The sequence below is a fragment of the Pagrus major genome, chromosome 12 (assembly GCF_040436345.1).
Source record: "Pagrus major chromosome 12, Pma_NU_1.0".
Classification (NCBI taxonomy): domain Eukaryota; kingdom Metazoa; phylum Chordata; class Actinopteri; order Spariformes; family Sparidae; genus Pagrus; species Pagrus major.
In genome coordinates, this window is record NC_133226.1 from 24,147,293 (window position 1) to 24,171,923 (window position 24,631).

Below are 24,631 nucleotides of genomic sequence, written 5' to 3' on the forward strand. Positions count from 1 at the left end.
AATTAAGCAGATTTCGTTCCCTGATTATGTTGGACTTTTGACAAATGCCTTTGCGGTCGCTGTGGAGGAGGTCCCCGAAATACTGAGTGTAAGAATGAAAAAGAACAAGTTTAATTCAGTGAAGTCACAGTTTCTTTAGCCGGCCTGAGCTCGTGCTGCGGGAGTTTGGACGCTTCCACGCGAAGAGGATTGTCAGAGATCAGTGAGTCGCTGAATCATCCTACATGTCAAACCTGACAGGCATAAATATTGTTTCCTTTTCCGAGAGGCTTATATTCACTCTAAGAATAGATACACTCGGGTAAAATAAGCTGCCAGGATGGAAATCAATCCCAAGAAATATTGGCTGAAGCTTCAGGAAACTGAGAAAAAGAGACAAGATTCTTTTGGTACCTTAACATGTATTTATGTGCATGTTCAGCCACTAGGGTTTGTATTAACACATTTAGGACAGTTCATTACAAAATCAAAAATAAGTATTTCCCTCTTATCTGTAGTGCTATTTATCCATCTGGACTGTTTTTGTCTAAGTTTGCCAAGTTTTGGACAAACTGAGAGGAGAAGCTCTGAAATACAATGAAGTTAGACGCACTGAAGATAATCCACAGACCTTGTTGGGAACAGTTTCACGTGGGAACTATTTTTTAGCTGTATCACTGAACCACAGAAGTAAGTAAGCATCTTCTCATGGACGAAAGGGCTAGCTATCTAAGCTAACTGAGGTAGATAATAGCGCTTTTCACACAGAAATTCCGCGATATCACCGCAGCAATCTGTGTTTGTCCACCTGTAAATCTGAAAACGTATCCGCCGACAGTTTATAATCATGTGGATGCTGTTATAATGTGTTGTGATTGAGGTCCTGACCCACCAGGCATCGTGGAAAGTACGTTACCATACGTTTTTTTTGCTCCAAATTGCATCATATAAACAGTGTCGGGAGGGCTGACCGTCGTAATGACTTATTAAATTTGATGATTTCTTTCTGTATAAGTTGCCAAAGACGGTAACTACAATGAAGACACTGTGAGTTTAAGCTTTTTGCTCCAAATCAAGTCACAATATCAAAAGAAGGCTAAAAAAACAGCAGGAGCCCCCCCCCCGTCCCACGTTGACGGCTTACCCTTACACACAGAGGTCGTCTCGCCTCCGTTGCGGCCCTGTTGCCACCTCCGCTGGCGGATCAGAGGCGGAACAAATGACCAACGACCAAATTTTAACTGAAGTCCAACAGTGAAGTTGCTGCAATTGTCACAGCTCCTCTACTATCAGTACAGACAGGCAGCGTAGCAGCACGAGCTGCTAATGTTAGCCTATAAAGCACTGTTAGTGGCCAGGACAGGAAGCAGCGTTCTCTTTTATTCAGTGACTTAACCGATAGTGTGACTGTAAGCGTACATGCTTTTCTATCCTCATCAGATAAATGTCACATGGTATTGTCATAATATCAAGATTACCACAGTAACGCAAAAGAAATCACCACAGCGGGCGACAACATATTCGAGATAACCAATCGCGTCCGGTTACATAAACGCTATCGACGACTACTGATGATGTATGAGGGTCCTAAAGGTTTGTCCCAATTCCTGAGGGGAAAATTCAACCACTACCCCTTGTAGCTCTCCGCTGAGGGGCAAGATAATACTTGAAAATAAGGGTAGGGGTAAAAACATCTTAATTAGATTTACTCTTTGAGCACCACAAGCCGAGTCATCGCTATAGCCGATATCTCCAAAACTCTGCATCTCACACCAAAACAATCTTGATGGATAAGGAGGCATATGTAATTTTGATTTTGAGGTGAACCGTCCCTTTAAATACATATCGTGTTGGCTATTGAAACACACAAAAAAGCCAAAAGGGCTAATTCTGTACTTTACGCAAAATTGTGAAAATGGTTCTGAATCTCACGGTCCTGCCGTCAGTATACTGTGAGGATGATTTCTGGTATATCTGGCTGGGCTTACAGTGAATATGCTCTTATTGTGTTTTTGACACAAATCAGCAGAGGCCCGCTGTGTTTGTGTGTGGGCGGACCTGCATATGTGCATACATGTGTGCTGAGTGGGAGCAGGGGCACAGCTGGGGTCTTGGCTTTCTCTCTGAAAACCGTCTTCAAGCCTTTTTACATCTCATTGTAAAACCTCCGCTCTGCTGCATCTTTGTCGGGCTCACGCTCACTTCCTGCTTCACGATCAGGCTTTTTCTCCTCGTCTCCTCTTACTATTGTTTACCATATGTTGTTTATCTCATGTATATAGATTGATTTCTCTATGATTACAGCTCAGCTGAACCCCAGGAAGGAGTCAGCAGAAACTGACAGGGCTACTAACAAGTATCAGTGGACCTCTGCACTCCTGTCTGTACAGTTAACCTGCCTGCCTCTATTTGAACTCGCTGAATCTTCTTCCCCCGGACCACATGCCAGCAAGACGTGTGCACTTTTGGTATCTGACAGGCGCATTAAGAAAAATAATGGCCCTGCCAGTTGGCATTTCGGGCTGCGGATCAGTTTCATTTTGGTTAATAAACATCAGCCATCATATCAGCTTGTCGAGCTCCTCTAAGGAGACGATTGCAGAATGAGAACGGACAAATGAAGATTGAACTTTGTGTTGTAATTAAAGCTGTTACCATTCTGCTGTTCTCTCATTTAAATACTACAAATACTGCAAAAGAGAAAACGTGGAGCTCCAGTGTGGGTCTCTGCTGCCCCCTGCAGCAGCAGCACCACATGAGTGATGACTACTATAAGCCTAAATGTCTCCTTTGAGAAATCTCACTTCACAGTGGAGGTTTTCCCCCCAAAAAATATACTTTTAGTGTAATAAATAGAAGTTATTAATGACTGCAGATGCTGACGGTGCATCTGGTGCTGTTATTAACTCTCCAGAAGTTGAAGAGCATGTTTAGTGTTGAGGTAGTTCGTGATATGATGTGTTTTTACGCTCCTGGGTCTCGACAATATATGAGATTTTCTACGCTTAGATCACCAAAAAAAGTCCGTCTGCTGTAGTGCAACCCAGTGCAGTATGAGCGCCACAGGCTGGGCTGCAAATGAAGATTTAAAAAATGATGAAAAATCCTTCTGTTCTTGCTCCAGACAGAATCTAAAAGTGAAATGTGAAGCAAAGGAGGGAAAAAATGATGAAAGCACTCATTTTCATTATTTCTTTTATGTCTATGTTCACCAGACTTCATTAAAATATTCATTGTTTTGTAAGTAACATTATTAAGTCATAGAAGATTTTAAGTTAAAGACAGTTTATTACATGTTAAATGTATTTATCTTTATTTAATTGTATCTACACTCACGCTGAGCTTGTTCTTTATGGATGTCAGTAAAACCAAAACAGGAAGTACACGGTGTGTGTTTTACATGTGTCTACACTGCCATCTGGTGGATCATCGTGGAAATACTGAAGTTTAATTAGGTGGGGATGAAATGCTAAGTAATAGTAGATGGCAGCATTTGGCACTGCTAAAGAAACATTATGTCACTTTTTTTATTTTTACCAATTTCTACATGATGTTGTTACACATCGTAACTTCATTTGGATTACCTGAACAGCTGCTCATGGAGAAATGTAACTCAGTATATTAACTCAACTATACTAAAGTACAAATCTGAGGTAGAAGTACTTTACTTAAGTACTTTGTTTTCATGCTACTTTCTTTAACTCCAGAGGGAGATGTTGTACTTTTTACTTTACTACATTTATTTGGCAGCTTTCATTACTGTACAAATTAAGATATTTACATACAAAACATATGAGAATTGTATAAAATACTATGTTTTGTTGGAAATTATAATACCCAACAGTATGTACAAGTACAGCTGAGTAACAGAAAAGGAAATGGTGACCGTATATATATTTGTATTTTGTATGCATTGCATTTAATAGTTTCAATCCACTGTAAATAATCTTTAGAGAGAGGAAGTCCACGGTGTCTGTCCGGCCAATCGGTAAAACAGAAGTGTTTCACTATTTTCAGAATTTTTACAAACCAAACAATCAGTCGACTAACTGAGAAAAATCATCAGCACATTAATCCTTCATTAAAATACTCATATAAGTTGCATTCCAGCGTAACAAAATGAGCACAACGACTTCAACAGTGAAATCCTTCTTTTATATTAATGCATGAGTACTAATAATCCAGTGATGATAATATATAACAGTATAACAGTCATGGACAGAGTAGTTTTAAGGTGTGGTATTAGTTTGCTTACTGACGTAGATACGCCCTCCACTGCTGCTCTTCCTTCAGTGGTGGTCATTCATCTTATAAGCAGCACTGTCCTGTTTCTGGTTCTGCCTCAAGGCGTTTGATTCTGTCGGCTGTGAGCTTTCTTTGGGCAGACTCAGATTTGACAGGGCTACACAGGAGTTTAACAACAACCCCACTGTGTGCATGTGGAGCGTCACATGTGAAGCTTCATGCAGACCACTTCTGGTGATTCTTTGGTTTCATCCATGTTTTGTTTTCTATATTTCTAAATGACACTAAGAATGGATAAAGCTTTTTAATCTTTTATATAAAAACAAGGTGTAAAGCCAAACTTTCTGAAGGAATAAACACCCTGTGACATCGATTCTGCTCTGACCCGGAGGGAGGAGAGCTCGGAGATTACTTTAAAACTTTCTGGATCTTCCCTCCTGTTTATTACCCTATCTGACATGACTCACGCACATATGTTCATGTTCATGTTTATTCACGTCACATTCGTGCACTTCCTTCCTCACTCTACTGTTAACTTGACTAAACTTGTGGATTTCTCAGGGTTTGATTATCGTTTGATTAACATTTTGAATATTGTAAGAACAAAACTCAACAAAATATATAATTAAGGTTTATAATAAAGTCGTTTTAAAACATTTTTATGCAGAATTATTTCATATTATATCTTTAATTTCTGTTGCACACTGTTTTCATAATCTTTCGCAGGTCTTGTAATGACATACGCCATGCAGTCGGAGCAAAGCTCTTTTGTGTCTCAGCCAAATATTATTTTTATTTCAATTACTGGGTGGCTTTTCAAACAATGCTCAAATTGTGGCATTAAAAGGAATTTACTCGTCTGTTTTTACTCATCTAATCCCACCAAATGATGGGTTTTGTTTGATCCATTCCAGCTTCTGTAAAATCACTCCAGAGCTTGCTTGAGCATGCAAAGAGGTGTTCACAATGAAAGTAGTTTTAACTTTAACTAAATAATCCAAATATAATGTCAGACATTTAACTTTTTAGATTAATGTTAACATTGGGTTTTACATTTTTTTTTTTAGCACTGACATTTTCAGTATTCAGTATTCAGTGAGAAGCTCGTCAGCACTAAATCAGTTAAATGGATAACTGATCATTCTTTCATAGTGCAAATTGAGAATCTGTTCACGGCCTGCCCTTTGGTGTGGTTAGTTTAGTTGGTCGTGAGTCATCTTTTGTGCTGCAATCAAGATAAAAAGCATCTAACAAAGGTGGTCTGAATATAAAGATACAGAAATGTCAGCACAATGTTCAAGCTGCCTCTGGGAGTCTGTTTGATTGCCATTATTTTAATATATTAGATCATTTCCCCTTGTTTATGTGTTCAGAATCAATGTTTTACTGCCACCAGCAGCATCATCTCTTTATGTCCCAGAACAGGACAGGGAAATGTAAAGCGTCCTGTAAAACTTTGGGCGTTTCAGCCCAGTTGCAAGATAAAACCACTGATATGTTTAAATTTGTACGTGTCATATCGACATTTCTACAAAACACGTCATATCGTGCTCACATTACATGTTTATGACCTGACTTTCATATCGGGATGGTGGAGTTACAAGCGAGAAGGCGGTGAAGCCAGTGACCGCGGTTCAAGACTGCGAAGGACTACTGCTTTCCAACATTTGACACAGTGGATATTTTTAGGAGACCTCAGGAGACTTTCCAGCCGCGTTTTTGGCAACAAAAAATGGGTATTTTTTTATGGGAAGCCAGGACATCTGCAGCCATGTTTTTGGCAACCAAAACTGGTATTTTGAGCCAAAACATGATCTATTCCTAATGCTAACCGAGGGGTTTTTCTGGCTGAACCAACATTTTCTTCTGGTGATTGGTACAACATATATAATCTCTACTGGGGCTGCAAGGTAATCTAAAGGATCTGTAAGGCCTGACGGATCCATAAGATATGATTTTGGTGGAAAAAGAGAGTTTCCATTCCCTTCCCCGCCGAGGCTGCTGTGAGCAGGGTTGCTGTCCATGGTGCTGAACATCTATTTTCATTGGCTAATTTATTTTCCTGCCTGTGTGGCTGAGCTTCCTCAGCAGACAGTGATGTTTTTTGGGGAAAAAGAGAGACATAGAAAGACAGAGACAGAGAGGCCGCTTCGTATTTCCATCATGCCTTTTGTTTTATTATCAAATGAATTACTCCTCTGACGTCTATTCTCGGGGCATCGTCAGACTCGGTTATCACCAAGTACCACACACCCACCCACCCTCCACTTCCTCATTTGCATGCAAATGAAAACACCAAATGACCAAAGTGCATTTCAAGGTCAGGCACATACCAACACGCTGTAGTGCTGCTTGTGCCAGTCTTTGTGCCACCGTGAAATAAGGCCATTTGGTTTTTCGGTCCCATTACCATCAGTGCAAATCACTTCATTTCTTGAAGCGGATATTAGCACAAACGGAGCTGCAGCTTTAATGTGGCCTTTTTTTCCCTCTCAGAATAGAGCAGCATCTAATCAGCGTAGTGTAGTGGCGGTGTATTGGTTCATTGGGCTCCAATACTGTCCCACAAAAGTGTGTTAGGAGACAGACTGATGTCGACCGCCTAACGAAAACACCATGTGAGCAGAATATCGACACGTCTTTAAAGCCACCGAGAAGATTATTCACTTTTTATGGACTACAGATAAGCCAGAGTCAGCTTGCTTTTCTTATAGGAACCTGACTGCATTAACATGAAAATGCATCTTCCGGCGAGACATCCCACTTCATATGAGCCGGTTCGCAGCCTCAGATCCTCAGGTGGGTTTTCTCTGGTCGTTTCCAAAGTCGGGGCTTAAATCTAAAGGTCACCCTGCTTTTGCCATCAGGGTCCCTCGGCTTTGTGACAAAAAGCCTGAGGAGATAATACTCGCAGAGGCAGTGACTTCTCCTAAATCACTTCTTAAAACCCACTTCAATAGACTCGCTTTTATGCAGTTTCATCTCTTTGTTGCTTTTATGATTTTTATCTGTATTTATCTGTATTGACATTTTGCATATTTTGTCTTGTTTTAAGTTAATCTTTCATTTTGTCTGGTCTTGCTTCTTTTTGACTTGCCTTTCTGTGATATTGCCTTCTCAGTATCTTGCTGTTGCTTTGTCAGTCAAAGCACTTTGTATAGTCTGTCGTTAAAGGTGCTATATGTAAGGGTAACGCACGACGAGGTGTCCATTATCAGAGATAAAGGAGCACCTGGAAGGGCGTTATCCTACCGATACCATGGTTTCTCACCATTTATTTATATTTTCATGCATTTTGAGATCATTACAATTAAGTTTTTCTGTTTCTGTCGCAACACATGAGGTTTTGACTAACAATTATTACAATCCCATAAGGTTCTTATGTCATGGAGATGTTGTAATGGAGCCAGAGAGCTAACATCAGGCTAGCGACACTCAAAGTCAATAACACAGCTGACAAAAAGTGAATCCACCTTTTTCAAATCAAAGATAGGGATACTCACATCTTTATGAGTTTGCCATTGCTTAAAATTGGACAGTTTAGTTAATGGATACTTAGGTTACCCACTTTATTTCTCACGTCTCTGACTGTAAGCTACTTCTTGTAGCACAAGCAGCTTGTGTGTGACAAGCTCCATCTTGTGGTGTTCAGAGGATGATGCTCTGGAGGACTACATTCAGTGTTAATAATAAGATTTTTTTTTTTCATTTAATCTATTTTTAACGTTGAGATGTCTGCAGCCAGCTGATGCCAATGCTACTCCTTTTAGATACAGACTATAGCTCGTTAATTCAGAGCAGTGAACAGACAGTTTCACTCCAGAGGTGTCCCTACATCAGGATTTAATTGACGGCCTGCAGCCAATCAGAACTGAGTATTCACCCAGACCATGGTATAAAAAGTCATTATTGTAGTTATTATTATGTCTAATGGTAGCAAACGTTAAGGTGCGAGATAAGGACCATTAACCAGCAAAGGCACTCTGTGTCTTTTTTTAGTGATTCCTGCAAGAAAAGTCCATTTTCATCATATTTCCACCTGGCTGATCGTGCAGAACGTTCAAAGTTAGGCCAGTGAAAACAGACTCAATGTCTTATATATCTTATATCTTTAATATGAAATACAGTGGAGATTATTTTAAGGAAAGTCACACAGTAGTGCTGTGAATTGAATGTCATTGCTCTATATAAATAAAGTGTGATCCAAACCATAACCCAGCACATCTGTTTACCCTGAATGGTCATTATAAGGAATATTCATACAGAGAATGCAACTTAATACAATATTGACAAAACTGTGATGTTTTCTGTGCTCACTGCAATACACTGTGTGATTTTTCATTCAATTATTGACCTAGCAATGTTTGTACTGTTGTGAATGTCGACTAATAAAGTTTAAAATGTCACAGCCGCTATCTCGTTTTGAGCAACCCCTGATCTCGAGGAAAATTAAATACACATATTTATCTGAGACGCTGGTTTTTATTACTTCTAGAGTGAGTGGCAGAGAAAAAGAAAACAAATGGGAACGGTTACAAGTAAAGACATAACGATTACGGGTGGTGAAAAGTTTAATTTGATATTGGAAAAGTAAAGTGAAATGTCAAAGGTGAACTGAGAATCTGATTTCTCGCTGTGGGTAATTGCAAAATATAGCACAAGTCACAGTGCGAGTGTCTTTGTTTGACTTGCAATTACTAATGTTTACTAAATGTGTGATTAAAGTGTTTGAGACGTCAGTTCTAGTGCCAGAAGGATTATTTTATGACCAGGTGTGGTGAAGCAACTTTTTATTATGCGCCACCGATGATTACATGACCTGACCTACATGAGCAAGTCCTCACAGTCCTCCTCACATATACCACGCTATCAGAAACTCTAAATGAATTCTTGACATTTGATAGACTGCACCATGAACTGATCAGTCAGAAAAATAGTTTGCAAATGAATTGACAGTGAAGTAATTGTTAGTTGCTTTTGCAGTGTCATAAACCTCAGTGCGGACATACTGTACATCATAAATGCCACAAATAATAAGGGAAAAAATCAGAAGAACAACCCTGGAAAGAAACCAACCAAACTGTGAACCTATCTGAGACAACAGATCATGGCTCAGAGCTCCTGTAGGTCCACTGTTTGGACTGCGAACTTTATGGGCTGATTAAAAAAAATCTGTGCCAACAGGTGTGGCACTGATAATAGTGCAACGGCATAACAACAACCCTGTGACACAAATGAAGTGTATCACAGTTCACATATAAGCTCTGTATCCCTCAAAAACTAGTGAAAGAAAATATCAAGACTACTTGACGGTAATAATGGCAACTTATAGGACTTATATGGATATAGATATACATATATATAGATTCCCAAGATGGCTATCCAGGCAGATTTGGCTGAAAGTTAATGTCCAAAACCTCTGACAGAGATTTAAAGTGTGAACCGCACAAACAGGAACATGATCAAACACTATTGGCTGGATGTGCTGGTCCTGTTTGGTGTTACAAATATCTCCTTGACTAGAATATTCTTTCTTCACGAGCCAAGACACTGAACATAACTCAAGACTATTAAACAAGATGAGCGTCCATTAATCGCATTCAGGGCTAATGGGACAGAACAGAGAGTGAGAGGAGTGTTCAGTCAATGATCCAGTGTGTGGGATGCGAGATGAGTTCATTCAGCTCTGCTGTTGTCTCTCAAGAAAAAACTATGAATCCTAAACTTGTGACAGTTTGGGAACTTTAAGGGGGAAGCAATAAAATTTGGATTCACTGTGTATCCACTGAGATTCACATTACATTTGTGCGAACAGGTAATGTCACAACTGACTAGAGGTATTATCTTTTAGCTCAAGAGCCATTTTGTACAGTGTAAAAGAAAACAGTGCATCACCAGAGACTTTTTAAATGCCAAGTGAAGTGAAGGTTTTAAATCCTGGTATAGATAAATGCAATTTGTTTTGGATCTGCAGGAACTCTCATGCTACGTTAGTATCTTATTTTCCCACAGTGTTGATATTTTCAACAGTACACAATCTGCCAACAACACCTCTTTGCAATAAGGTGCCTAACCTCTATATGTAGAACAACCAACAAAAAAAGTGTTGCATTGACTTAAAGGTTCAATATGTAAGAATTTGACACCTGTAAAATGAATTCTCCAAACAAACAGGGGGCAGCGTATCACCAGAGAACCGCTAACTGCTGCTGACTGTAACTGCAGTTGGCGAGTTAGCTCAGTTTGCTGTACGGTTAGCGGTCGTTAGCTGACTCGGAGCTGACGGGGAGTTCGGAGCACCAGAGGCTTGTTGGTCTTTGCCCAGATGGGGGCAACCTGGTGGGAAATAATAGCAGATTTGAGCCAGAATAAAGCCCCAAGAAATAGCATCGGGCTTTAAAGCTAATTTGACAATTGGTTGTATACGCTAATAACAAAGTCACGCGATCCACGCTGCCTAAAAAATACTTTTTCCTCTAAGCTTACATTGTGAAATAAGGCGCTGTAAAACGGTGGATTAATTTTTTTGAGCGTCACAAACCCAGAGAAGTGACTTGTTTCACTATCAGCATTTGATCCGTTCAGTCGGATAACATTTGGAAAGTCTAGAAGAGCCGCACCATTAAATTGTCTTATTCCCATTCAAGTTAGCAGGGCGCTAAACTGGAAGCTAAGTATTTGGCGGGCGGAAGTCCCTAGTGCCTCCGACACTGTATCCGGGTTGCTCTTAATCGATCAATGGATGGAACGGACACCAGAACAGGAACCGAGCGAGCAGGTAAAGGAAGCAGGCTCAGCAGCCTCCCAGTGGAAAACAGCCAGACTTGGATCAAACACATCCTCCGACATCGAGGAGGCCAGTTTGACGACAGTGAAAACAAAATGGATTCATTCACAGATGCTCCGACCAGAATCCAGAGATAAGACCCAGCGAGTTCAGGCCTAAGCTGTACTATTGGACTATCGCCTCTTCAGGTACAAAAAGTGTTAAAAAGACAAGTTGGGCCAGGGCTAGCTGGTTAGCATGCTAACTTCAGTAGATATCTCTTCAACAAAATAGAGTGGAGTAGTTTGTAGTCCTGAAACCTGGGAATCAGTTAGCATTTTAGCACATCCGGTTCCCTCGTCTGAAAGTCTGTGATTAAAAGCCTGAAATAAGGTGTGTGGATATTTACATGTTTTGTTCTACGACATAAAATTCATCACTAAATACCTCACAATTTTATTATAAAATGCTTACGTGTCTTAAAAACAGCGGTTGCTAACAAGTGGTAGAAGTTGTCGGGGACATTAAACGTTTTCACAGCGAACACGGAGACTCATCTACTCACTAGTCCGTCTTTACAGGCTGACTTTACTTACAAATTATTCTAACTTTAACTTTACAACTTGTACATTTATCAATATACAGAAAACCTCTATAGTAATTGTGTAGTAAGACGCTAAGTTAGCTTTTTACTTCTAGCGATTTAGGTTTTGAGAATTCACAAAGCTGGTGTTCATCTGTGAGGATTATGTTGCTGAACAAAACGTGTCTATCATAAACTTGTGTTTGCCACAGAGATTATTTTCAGCGATATTTATTTACTTTTTGTCGAGGGAACCAGGACGATGCTATCGGGTTAGCCTCCAAAACTACGTCATCGCTACACCACAATAAACATAGACATCATCTAACTGTTTTTTCTTCACATCCTGCTGATAATTGTAGTTAATTTTTGAATGTTTTGGAGTACTTACATATTGTAGCTCAGCTCCTTTATAAACAGTGCTTTCTTTTTATTAAAAACAACAGATTGTTTGTGATATCGGCAAATATCGTATCGCCGCCCAAAGAATCGATATAATATTGTACCGCGATGAAACTTGAAATGCAAAAATAATCGATTTTCCTGGCTCCTGAATGGTATTTTAATGACTTCATTGTCTGGAATAAAATAAAAAGTGAGTCGATTAGGCACATTCGGTGTGTTTAACAAGTGTAATTGCTCGTAGCTCTCCTCTGTCAGAGGAGGTCGTGTGGCTCCGTCTGCTCAGTCATCCTCCTGCATCCACTCACTTTACATATAATATATAATCTGTACCAGATACTGTGTCAATGCAACTTGTAAATTGTGATTTTGTTGTTCTGTATCTCCTCTGTGGCTCTTCCTGAGGTTTCCCCCCATTAAAAGGTTATTTCTTTTCTCAATATAGCAAGTTTTTAAATACAGATATAACAGAAAAAGACTTTAGCAGAATAACATGCAGGATTTTTACACCCAACATAAAAAAAGCTATCAGTGTGAAGCACACTGGGAGTTGTCTCAGTAATCAGATTACTCTGCCCTATGGGAGATAAAACTTTCTCTATAAGAGTGATAGTTAAAGTGTCCTCTGGGATACTATTTAAAAAAAAAAAAAAAAAAAAAAGTATTTTAATTGTTACTGCGCATTAAAATTATTCCAGAAAAAAACATATAAACGTGTTTTGCAATAAAATAAAAAAAAAAAAAAATTTTTATTTTTTTTTGGTGTAAACGTGGATGTTTTCCGGGATTTTGAAAAAAAAAAAGGGACCCGGTGCCCGGCTGGACTCCGCGGTTTAAGGAAGCTCGTCCGCCCGGTAGTCGGAGCTGAAGGAGGGGGGGGTGGACTCGACGGGCAGGAGAAGCTTCAGGCGGTGTGTGTGTGTGTCTGTGTGTGTGTGTGCGGGCTGGTGACGGACGCTGAAACATCTCCACGACGGTCTCGTACAAAAAATCTCTCTCTCTCTTTTTTTTTTTTTTGTATTTTTAAAATCAACGCAGCGATGAACACACTCCCGTGTACCGCTCGCTTTGTGTCAGGTGAGTTCAACTTGTGGACCGTGTGTGTGTGTGTGTGTCTTGTCGGATGTTAGCTAGCCGTGCGAGGGGGGGAAAGATAGCCGAGGCTAGGAGGGCGAGCTGTGGCTCAATACAAAGGCTTTCTTTGCCGGAGAAAATGCCGGGGCTGCAGCAGCCGGGAGGCCCGCCTGTGCCTTTTCGAGTCGGCGGCCAGCAGCGACCATCCCTCCGCTGTTTCGCCCTCATTTCTCCGACGTATCCCCCGGATTTTTAACCGTGATGTTTCACATTGGTGACCGGTAATTCCTTAACCGTTCAGCCGTGTTATTGACCGAGTACGGCGGGGTTTTTTTTTTTTTTGACAAACCGTGGCCGGTACCAAAGAAACATGGTTGCCTCTGCGGAGTCTCCTATCGCTGCACGCCGGGCATCGGTGCAGTCCGCGCCGCTAGAGGCTCACGGGGACAGCCGGGGTTTTTTTTTCCGCTCTGTTGCAAAACCAGGAAAAAGGGGGTCTGAGGAGGGGAGGGGGGGGGGAATAACACAACACGTTTGGTTATGTAATGCAGAAAAATGCGAACCACCACCAAACTTTCTCTGTAACAACACATGATTTGTCAGACAAAAGTTGGCGTACGACCGCGGCGTGCTACGGGTCTTTAGCTCGGGTTGTGCAGCTTCGCGGCGGGTGTTTTCTTGCGGGGCGTCTTTTGGTGGTTTCCTGTAGTTTATTCGCACTTTGCTGCCAGGTTTTTGTAGGGTGTAATCAGTGAGCAAAGAAAAACGTCCAGAGTTGACTGTGGTGGTGGTGGTGTCAGGCTGTAGCTCATCCCCCCCTTGCAGGCTGCATACCGAGCTGGAGGATTTACATTTAAGGGGTTGGGGTAAGCAAAGACTCCCCGCATAGCGACTCCCTCGGCTGGGGTTAATGTCCGAGAGCATGCTGGCTCATGGAGGGGGCTTTGTAGAGGGTGTTACTCACAGGACAGCCTCATAATCATCATGGGATCAGGTGCCAATATCTGGCAGGTGCCAGGATTAACAAGTGCAGTCTTGTAAAAAAAAAAAAAAAAAAATGTTTAACTGATGTCTAAAACAGCCTAAAAGGCAGAACTAGCCATCTATTAGGCCAGATGTGTTGACCCCAGTGGCTGAAAGTAACAAATTACATTTGGTGAAGTGCCAGAAGTACAGTTTAAGTTACTTGTATTTCAAGTATTTCCAGTTTAAAGCTCTTAAAAGTCTATGATCAGATGACATGTGGTGCATTGTTTTCCTTAAAAAAGTGAGCTGTTCAGATTAGTTACAACATACAAAGTTTACGCGTTGATGCATCGGTAATAATAACCCAGTAATGTGTAATAATATGACAGACAGGAGACATAAGGAGTAGGCCCACTTTTGATTTTGTGCATTTATAGGGATGCACAATAAACATCAGATCAATAAATTAATGCCCAATATTGGGAAATTTCTACTAACGGCTATTTACTGGTATTGGTGAAACTCTAGCCAGGTACGGGTCGACCTGGCTGATTATCGGGGCTCGTATTTAGCATTTTCCGATTATTAGTATCAGCATTTTTTCTGTCAGATTGCCGATAAAACAAACAAATTTGAAAACTTGCTACTTTGGCTCTGATGCAACATCCTCTCACACAATATCTGCCCACAGCAATAGCTGATTGGTAACATGTCACAGTTAATAGCCTATAAACAATAAAGTAATCTTTCATGTAACCAAATATAGTGTTATAAATATATAATATGTGTGTATAAATGTAGTGGAGAGGAAGTATAAAGTAGCAGAAAATGGAAATACTCAAGTGAAGTACCTCAAAATTGTACTTGAGAAAAGTACTTGAGTAAACTGTACGTTGATTTCATCACTGGTTGTTCGAAATTTCCCAAATGTCCCAAATATATCAGTTTTCAGTCTTCTTGATTTCTAATAATCGGTATCAGCCCAAAAAAAAACCATAAGTCGACCCCTAATATCAAGCCAAACTGCTTTTATTGACTTCACAAGTGTAGCATTTACAAAGTACAGCAGGTGGCTGTTTGCACCTTGAAAGTTAGTTTGTGACCAACCAATAAACACAGAGAAGAAGAAGAGCCCAGCATCAAATCTTATATATGGAAAAGCCTTTCTTACCCTCAGATGTCCATAATCTACAATCAGTATTGGCCATGAGATTGTAGTAATTAACGGTAACAGCTGAAAAAGGCCAAATCATGCATCCTTAATAACTTAAGATCATTTTGCTAATACTACTGTGTACTTTTACTTTAGTAAAGACTTCAGAGCAGGGCTTGTGATAGAATATTAAACTCTGTTATTGCAGCTCCACGTACATAAAAGATCTGAACACTTTTCCCACCAGTGTCTGAACTGTGTCATGACAGCTTTTAGTTTTCACTCTGTGTTGGATTACTGAACGTGTGCACAGTCAAAGCTGTCTGTCAAGGATAGTTTCCACCATATCGAAGGTAGCGTTAAAACTGAATGACACAAACAGTGTCAGGGGACATGAACCAATTGGATAAACATGATAATTTAACACTGTTAATTTGAGGTAATTGGTACAGTAATTAGAGGGCAAATCAGTTGCCAGGTTACCACTGACGCTGTGGGGACTATCAACAACAGCTTTAGCTTCAGTTCCTACTCCTACATTACCTTCCCATTAATAATTAACAATTCTAAGGGTGTGATTTACTAATTTGTGGACGCAGTGTTTCCTTTGAAACCTGTCAGGGTCAGTTAATTAATATATGTTGATCTCAAATAAGTGCCATGGGGTCTGGGGACCTGTACAGGAATTGTAGTTGGTTCCACGGGCTCCTAGGGGAAAAAATACTTTATTTAGCTAATTAAAAGTTAAGTAGAGCATGTATTAAATTATGTACCGAGATGACAGGTGTCTTACACCTTGATTTGGAAATTAAACTGAGCATGAACTATGTTCGAAAGCGTAGCTCGGTCCCCGAAAGATTAGAAGAAGTTAATTATACAAGAAGAGTTTGCTTATGCTTCATCTTGAGCCTTGCAATCGTATCGTAAAAGAGGTCAACAATAAACAAGTCAAAAAATAAACTGACAATAGTCTGTGCAATGTCAGGATGGAGTGGAATATTCTTTTATTTCTTGGTATTTGTCCTGGAATAAAATGCATTTCACACTCAATCACAGCTTCAGGGCAGCCCCAAGGCTGGATTACTAACTCGGCAAATTGGACAACTGCCAAAGGGCCCCAAACTCTCAGGGGCCCTAAAAGCCCCAGGTTCACCGTGTGGGAATTACTTTGTGAAATTTGACTAATTGCACACTTGTTTTGTAATATGCACCATATTAAATAATAAGGTGACACCTGCCCTTTTACCTAATCTAAAGTCTTCTCCTGCAGAGGGTTGTCAAAATCCACATTTTTAATACTTTTGAATATTTCTGTTGCCATTTAACTGACCTAGTGCGTAATTAAAAGGAAATAAATGCACTGAAAATCAACTCAAAGCAAGAAAAAGAACAGGATCCCACAAATTATTTTAGCCCTGGCAGGTTAACCTGGCTCTGTGTCTCTTGGCATGCTCCAAAAGGTTTGGCTCTAGCTGAAAGACCAGAGGTTATTTGTCATAATTTGTCAGAACCATAATAAAAGCACATTCTTCCCCTCATCATGATGGACTGTACTTTAATACTGCCTTCCAACATCTCCGCCTCCTTTCACTTTTTGTTTTGCAGAGTTGCGGTCTAGTGCAGTTTTGGTGCATAACTGAGAAATTTGACTTACAATTGCTGACTTAGCAAGTATGTGGGATTTTTTTTTTTTCTTTTTATGGTAAATGGCACCAAAACTGGGCGAGGAAACTGACAAAAACCAGCCAGCCACCAGCAGGCTTTTTAGTGTAAAGAAGCTTCAGACATACAGCACACACAGTCATCTCAAGCCTCGCAGAAATTCACAAATTTCTCCATAAATAAGCAATAACTCCTGCACCCCTGAGATGAAAAGAAACTCTCCATGCAACACCAATTCATTTTACATAATGACACACAGCCTGCGTAAGTACTAATGTGGTCACATGGAGCTCCTCCACAGGATGGTGGCAGAGCACTGACGATGCCTTATTCTCCAGGATGTTTTTATATGTGCAAAGATTTGTATCTGTCAGTATTGATCCTGATAGACTGTAGGGCGAGTGAAGGAGAGTCAGAGATTTACTGGAAGATGACCATATTTATGTACATTGAGGGGAAATATATCTCTCCTTGATCCTGATTGTTAGATTAAATTATAAGCATCTTACAAAATGGAAAGGAAAACTTGACAGCAGCAATATATTGCTGACTTTTTTTGCCACGCTGAAGATTAGTTGCTAAATTGATCAGTCAATCGATAGAAACTCCGTCATCAACTTGGACTGTTGGTTAAATTAGGCCGGCACTATGAAATAATGCTAGATGGATGAGTAGATCGATATACATATAGAATTTATGTTGATTTTAGCTTATTGTGAAGCGGAAAAATGTCAAGAAATTGCATAACATTACAGAGAATATTACACATCACATAGTTTCATCACCAGACAGCCCTGACAAGTGTAGTTTTCAGCAAGTTTTATGTTTATTTAAAAAAATAGAAGACTATTCACCCATCCATCATCCTGCTGCGTTCCAGTTGACATCGTAGGTCAAAATATCCTAGTTGAAATTTCCAACATCCATTTAGTTTGTCTAAAAGTGTGTTTGTAGTTGTCAATAGTTGTAGTCAGAACTTAAGATGTCTACCATATGTCCCAAGAATAAATCGTCAATTGTCAAAATTGTAAGTTTGACTTTCCTGACACTGTTTCTCTCTTTCTGTTTTCTCTTCAGATTGAACAATGTGATTGTGATCGGAGGCAGCTGCTCTCCAATGGTCGAGGACCTCACCTTACTTCACTAGAATGTACTTGATGAATGTACCTCCTGTCGCAGCGACGCAAACAGAATGGAGAACATGTGGCCCACCTGGAGGCTATAGCCTTCCAATCTGCTTCAATGACTCTGACACCGAGTTGTCCACCAGAGGCACACCTATCTCAGACAAGGTCCAGATGATCATAGAGAGCCTTAGGAGTACCCAGTCCTCACTCGAGATGGGCGACGAGATCGAGGCAAATGTGCTGTCAGGACAGGACGGTCATCCTCAGGTCTGCAAGGCTGCAATGGGCTCTTATATGGGGGCCAAATCCAAAACTAAAGGTCCCACTGAAACCCAACAGGCAGACGTTTCCTCCCCAGTCAATCACGAGAGCAGTGACTCTGACAGCGATGATTCTGTGGACAGAGGAATTGAGGAGGCGATACTGGAATACCTGAAGGAAAAGGATGATCACAAACGCAAGGCGGAGCCATGCTTCACCTTTCTCCAATCATCCAAAATTCCCAGGAAAAACCCACCTGTTCCCGAGGTTTCCAAACAGAACTCTGACAGCAATACATGTCTGATTGCCAGTAACCAGTTTCCAAAAAGTGTCAAAGCTGAGATTGCCACAACACCGGCTGTTGTACCTCTAAAAAAGTACATCAAAAACAAGGCCTGTCTAAATGACAACACAAAGAAATCTGTTATAAATAAAGGTACAATGACTAAAAGTTTAGTCTTGCCCAAAGAGCAGACAAAGAGCCCCTCTAAACCAATCAGCCTCTTCAACAAAGTAAAAAGCCCCGTCACTGTCAAGATGGAGGAAGACTCGAATGATTCCAGTAGCGATGACGGCATCGAGGAGGCCATTCAAAGATACCAGTTAGAGAAAAAGGAGCAGCAGAATAAAAGGGAAGCTTTTCATCCGCATGCATTCAAAGAGGAGTCTGACTCCACTAGCGATGATGGGATTGAGGAAGCTATTCGCTGCTACCAGCTTGAGCAGCTAAAAGAGAGGACTGTCCCGAAACCATTCTTGCACAAGCAAAAAACCTTTAGTAAGTCATTAATACACACTGTTGGCAGCACGAGCACGGAAAATATGAAGAAACACAAACCGAGGAAGAAAAAGACCAGAACAGAGAAAGAAGTTAAATCTGTTCAACCTCCTCCTTCATCTGTTTTCATACCCAAGAGTACTCTTTCAGACAGTCCGAAGAGTAAAGGAAATGGATTGCTTTTGTTTAAAGTGGAGAGTTTTAAGGAGCAACCTACACCTGCCTTGCCGAAGGTTAATACAACAGCGGAGCTCATGTGTGCTGAGGCAATACTGGACATTTCAAAAACTGTAATGCCTGGGCCCTTCCATCACAGTGTCGGCCTCAGCAGTTGTGCCCCCACCGACTCTTCCTTGCAGCCTTCCCTTCCGAACGACTGCCCAGATGAAGAAAGTGACGGCAGCTCCATTGATAGTGAAGATGGGATTGAGCAAGAAATCAGGAAATTTCTTGAGCAGAAGGCGCAAATGCACAAACAGTCACCCAGCTCTGCTACGACACCGGAGCCTCACAGTGTAAATGACCCAGAGGACGTGAAAACAAAACAAGTTACGACCCCGAAGAAAGCTCACAGATTGTCTTTGACACAGAGAAGAAAACACAGAGAGGAAAACTGTAGCATTTCCAACATGTCAGGGACGGATCACAATGTTGAAGGAACAGTCCCTAAACCTCCACCTGAGCACGGAAAGGAACCAAGCCCATTGGTGTTTCCCCAGGGAAGTCGAGTGCACCCGATAGCTGGATTACACAAGACAGAGCAAAGTGGAGACAAAAGCAGTTCACTTGACAGTGATGAAGACCTTGACACGGCTATAAAAGACCTGCTCAAGACAAAAAAGAAGTCAAAGAAAAAAACGAGAGACATAAAACGGAAATCAAGGAAGTGCCTCAAGGATGAAGAATCACTGCTGGGAAATGCTTTACAAGCCAAAAAGTTCAAACCTAATCCTATTTGCAAGCGCAGTGCTTTGAAAAAGGTACAAAAGAGTAAGGATGACATGAAAGACAAGTGTGGGTTCAGTAAAATAAGCATTTCACAACAAAAGCAAACCAGTAAGAGTGATGAGCACAGTATGCATGAAGGTGATCCAGAGAAGTTGAAAGGAACCGAGTGTCAAGACGCAGCGGTGCTGCACAATACTCCAACTGCCCTTCAGATAAGGGAAGATAGCAGTTCTGTAGACAGCGATGACAGCATTGAGCAAGAGATTCGAAAGTTTTTGGCTGAAAAGGCAAAAGTTTCCACTGCAGAGAAAGGAAAAGATGGCGACGTATCGAGGAACAGCATTGGCGCTGGTTGTACCCCACCTCCAAATCAAGACATTAAACAGGAAAATCAGCTGGCTGAAATTCCAAGAAAAAGCATCAGTCCTCTCTCTGGACAATCTCCTCTGAGTAAACTGTCCCTTCCAACGCCGCCAGAGATCTCCACTGTCGGTGCACAATCACGCCTGACCCCAGTCCAGTCCTGCAGTTCCAGTCTTTTTGAGCCAGCAGACGGGGCCGGTGCTGCCAGGTGCGAGCAACGAAGGCCCGGCGTTGCAAAAAGCGAAGTTCAGGATGTCACCCCACAGCTGGAGAGAGTTCGGCCAGTTTTGAGTCCCAGCGTTGCTCATTCCCGCTCGGAGTCAATCAAGTGGCGCCAGAGCCTCGGACTCCCCACTGACACTAGGACTCTCAATCGGACTCCATTCCATATCACTTCTAAAATCAACGAGACTGCATCAGCAACCCCACCGTTTCAAACCGGGGTCATCACACCCAAATCACAGACTCCAGTCACTGTTTGGTCCTCAGCAAGGAACAGCAGAGCACCTTTCCCCTGCTCTGCAGAGACAACTGTAAATACCACATTCAAATCCCCTGGTTTTAATCTTTTATCTACTGCCAGGCAGCATCCAAGGATGTCCTTTGCAAGGAGCCTTATGCCTGGCCACAGGTCCCAGTGCCCTATTGAAGGAGAGACAGAGAGTATGGTGCATATACCTAAGGACAAGAGTGTTTTTGTCGAGCTGGAATCTAATAGGACCAACCATGTCCAGGTTCGAAGCAGGGAAAGGAGCGAGGGAAAGGAGAGAGTGGACTTGCAGAAAGAGAGGAAAAGAGAAGGCGAGAGCATGAAGATAGATGATAAAGAAGTACATCTAGAGAGAACAGAGGAAGAATTTATAGATGAGACAGATTGTGAGTCAGGAAACAGGAGAAATCCAGAGAAGAAGCAGGGCTTTTCCACATTGTAAGTATTTTCCTTTGGTCACTATGTCCCATAGCATTGCGTGAGTTCATTTCTTGATTGTGCCCTGCTCATAAATATCATGTAGGCTATGATCAAAACTCATTCATTTATAGGCTCTAAGGGAATGTTTGTTAATAAAAGAAAAGAAAAAACATTTTTTTATGTGTTTGTAGATTTATACGACTATATGTAACACAATGGCACCATCATGAAAACTTTATTTTGTGCTCTGAGGTTAATTCATATCATCAAACCTTTGAAAAGCAATACAGTGACACAAGAGGCAGCCTGCATACGCTGAAAACTCTCCTGCAGAAAACGAAATCGTCCTAAATATCTTCCACATTTTATGTAAAAAGAAGAAAAAACTACCATTCAACACGACTTAATAAAGATTTAAGGTTAAGTCCAAATGCTTAAAATTTGGGTGTATCTTTTTAATGTACCAGTGGGACAACACAAATAAGCGATGCTAATCAGAAACATATATGCTGTTATTACATAATCTTACACAATTTTCCTGTGGTTTGTAGGTTTACTTTAAAAAGTCAAAGACCCTTTATGTGCAAAAGTTAAAAAGTCATTATTGTTGGTGTTATTGTAACGTGTGTCCATCACTGCCTTCAATTAGGGCATCTTAAGTAAAGCCAGTAGACAAAATATACATCATGTTTCACGTTCTGCTGTACAAAAAAATCATAATGAAACATGTTATGCAGCTTGGTAGCATCGCTGGAGTGGTGAGCGGACCAGAAAAGAGTCTTGTGCATGAAAACACCAGCAGAGCTTAAATCATTGATCAGTTTACACCTCATTTTTTTTACAGCAATTAAACAGCAGCTATTTTGATAATCAGTTTGTCATAGTACATTTTCTAGCAAAAATGCCAAACTTCTACTGGTTCCTGCTTCATAAATGGAAAGATTTGCAGCTGTTCTTTGTTAAATATGATGTGATTGTTAAATAAGATGTACGCTGTGAGCTCTGAGAATTTCTGATGACCATTTTTCACATTTGTTTACTCCTCATAGAGTAATGATTAATCAGCTAATTGTGTTCATGATTAACTGATTGATCTTTTTAATGAAAGTAAGCATTAGTAGCAGCCCTTAAAGGAAAATTCAGTCATTATCTACTCACCATCATGCTGATGGGGGGCATTTCTGAAGATCACAGTAAAACAGCATTGCAGCATTCTCCTAAACAACTGAGGGATGGGGACTTGGTTTTTTTCCAGGTTGTTTTTAGACATTTTGAAACAACATAAATTGAATCCATACAGCTCATCAGGCGTAATCCAAGTCTCCAGAAGCCCTGCAATCCCTGATGGATTTGAATAGACGCCCTTTTTAAGCAGAAATCTTCAATGTAGCCGCTAAGCTAAAAGTGTTAGCACACACCCTGTCTGAAGTGGATGTGCGGGCTTTATTGCACATCGAAGGTGTAACTAATGTCTTTCCAAATCACTTTTATATCTTGGGGCTTACAGAGACTTGTATTATGCCGTTCGAGCTGTGTAGAGCCATTTTTAAACAAGTCCCCATCTACTTCAGTTGTTTAGGAGAATGTTGCGATGCTGTTTAGCTGTGAAGCTTAACCTGACTTTACATCAGCATGAGGGTGAGTAGCTAATCACTGAATTTTCCTTAATGGGAAAATCTCATGCAGTGTAACTTTAAATATATCAAAATCCATCCAAATTCTGTGCTTATTTTTAAAATTTTAGAATAAAAAGAAACCAATAAGATGCCATGTTATAAGATCTAGTAGTTTACCATTGCTTTACTGACCCAAATTCTACTATGTCAACCATTTGCTGTATTTTTCACTGTTTCATTGTACCTTCCCACTCGAGTCGAGCAAAGAAGAGTTATAAGAGTTGTCAGCTCCACTTGAAAAACATATCGAACATTACTTTCTCCCTCACCCTGTCCTTCCCTCCCTTACCTCGTCACGTCATTACCTCCCGCTGCCGAAGCTCTAAATCTGTGCGCTTGTAATGATTTATAATTCCAGAAAATGACCCTCTCATGTCAGCCACAGATTCGAGCATAGCCTTTCTAACTTTTGCACATAAAGGAGAAAAGGCGAGGGTACGCTTTCATACCCTTGACCCTTAATAGGCATCTTTTTTTAGAGCCAGACTAGTTACAGGAACGACTCTTTATCCTTTCTCAACTACAACGGAGATATTGCACTTCCTCTCAACAACATTCGTTTTTCAGACGCAGCACCCTCGGTTCATTCTGTTGTTTAAATTCATAGATACATTGATGAAAGCCACTATAACAGTCTTGGACTTATTACCTACGACTCGAGCGTTGTTCCAGATTCCACACAAGCCACATTATTATTCCTCTCTGTCTTGCTAAACTTGATATTAAGTGTGTTTTATTTCTTTGTCATGTTAAAGTTTTTTTTTCTTGAATTTCATATGTGAAAAAGGCTATTTATTTTTGTTTATCAAAAAAAAAAAAAAATGACTGAACATGCTGTGCATCGCCAGGTTTGTAAATATTTTGTAAGAAGTGTTTCTTTTTTCTTTTACTCTTTCCGAAAAAAACAAAACAAATTTTTGCCGTGTCTTTTAAGTGCATCTGTGTAATAAAGAGTGGAATCAGAGCAACAGTGCGTCTCCCTCATTAATGTATAATAATTTGCATCGTAACGGTTGATGGACAGCTACCGTTTTGATTTACATGTATGCCAACTTGAAGATGGACTTTGGGATGAATTATTAGAGCGTTAAGTTATTACTGGGAATTGCTATAATGTGTATGCTGCTCTCTGTTGCCCAGGTCTTTGTCCAGTGCCATTGACCCTGGCATCACCATCAGACCTTGCATAGCTCTTACCACAGAGGAGAGAAGCAGGATGTTCAGCAGGAGGTACCTGGATGATAAATGCAAAAAGGTACAATTATGTAGAAGTACAGTTTGAGATGCAGGTTTTGCCTCACTATTTGTAACTGTTAAGTAGCATGTTAAGTAAACTAGCCCTGTCAATGGCAAGGAAAACTGTTTGTAAAAAGCTGTCGAGGTCCAGAGAGAGTGAAATACGTATTGAACAATGTTTGCAGGGGGTACCGTCTCTCGGTAGCGTCCCCGTGCAGAACAAGGCTGTGCAGCGTGTCAAAAGAAAGCTGCAGTTCATTCCAGTCCACAGGTATGTGATTGGACACAAATGGCGTGGTCTCAACAGTGAGTGTTCACAGTTGAATAAAAAACCTGTTGACGATTTTGCTCTTTTTCAGGAGAAATGAAGCACCCACAGCACAGCAGGATAAAACTTCATTTTGCATTTGAAACTTGCATGTAGATTATGTTTGATGTTGCAGTGTGAAGGTTGGTGAATGATTCATTTGCACTTCATGGAGTATTTTTGTTAATCTAAGAT

General features: G+C 40.7%; 1 protein-coding gene across 1 annotated transcript; it reads left to right on the forward strand.

The window, feature by feature from the left end:
* Positions 1 to 12,872: 12,872 nt before the first annotated feature.
* On the forward strand, positions 12,873 to 24,570 carry ppp1r26 (protein phosphatase 1, regulatory subunit 26). The gene is made up of 5 exons (XM_073477795.1): positions 12,873 to 13,052; positions 17,908 to 21,235; positions 24,034 to 24,148; positions 24,315 to 24,400; positions 24,489 to 24,570. Exons 2-5 carry the CDS (start codon positions 17,979 to 17,981, stop codon positions 24,538 to 24,540), a joined length of 3,510 nt encoding a protein of 1,169 aa, XP_073333896.1. The 5' UTR covers positions 12,873 to 13,052; positions 17,908 to 17,978; the 3' UTR covers positions 24,541 to 24,570.
* The last annotated feature ends 61 nt before the right edge of the window (positions 24,571 to 24,631 follow it).

Excerpts from the sequence above, each read along its gene's own strand:
- ppp1r26 (XM_073477795.1), top strand. The coding sequence starts at position 17,979 with ATGTACTTGATGAATGTACCTCCTGTCGCAGCGACGCAAACAGAATGG. Across the intron at positions 21,236-24,033 it reads AAGCAGGGCTTTTCCACATT|GTCTTTGTCCAGTGCCATTG; the intron begins GTAAGTATTTTC and ends TCTGTTGCCCAG. Across the intron at positions 24,149-24,314 it reads TGGATGATAAATGCAAAAAG|GGGGTACCGTCTCTCGGTAG; the intron begins GTACAATTATGT and ends CAATGTTTGCAG.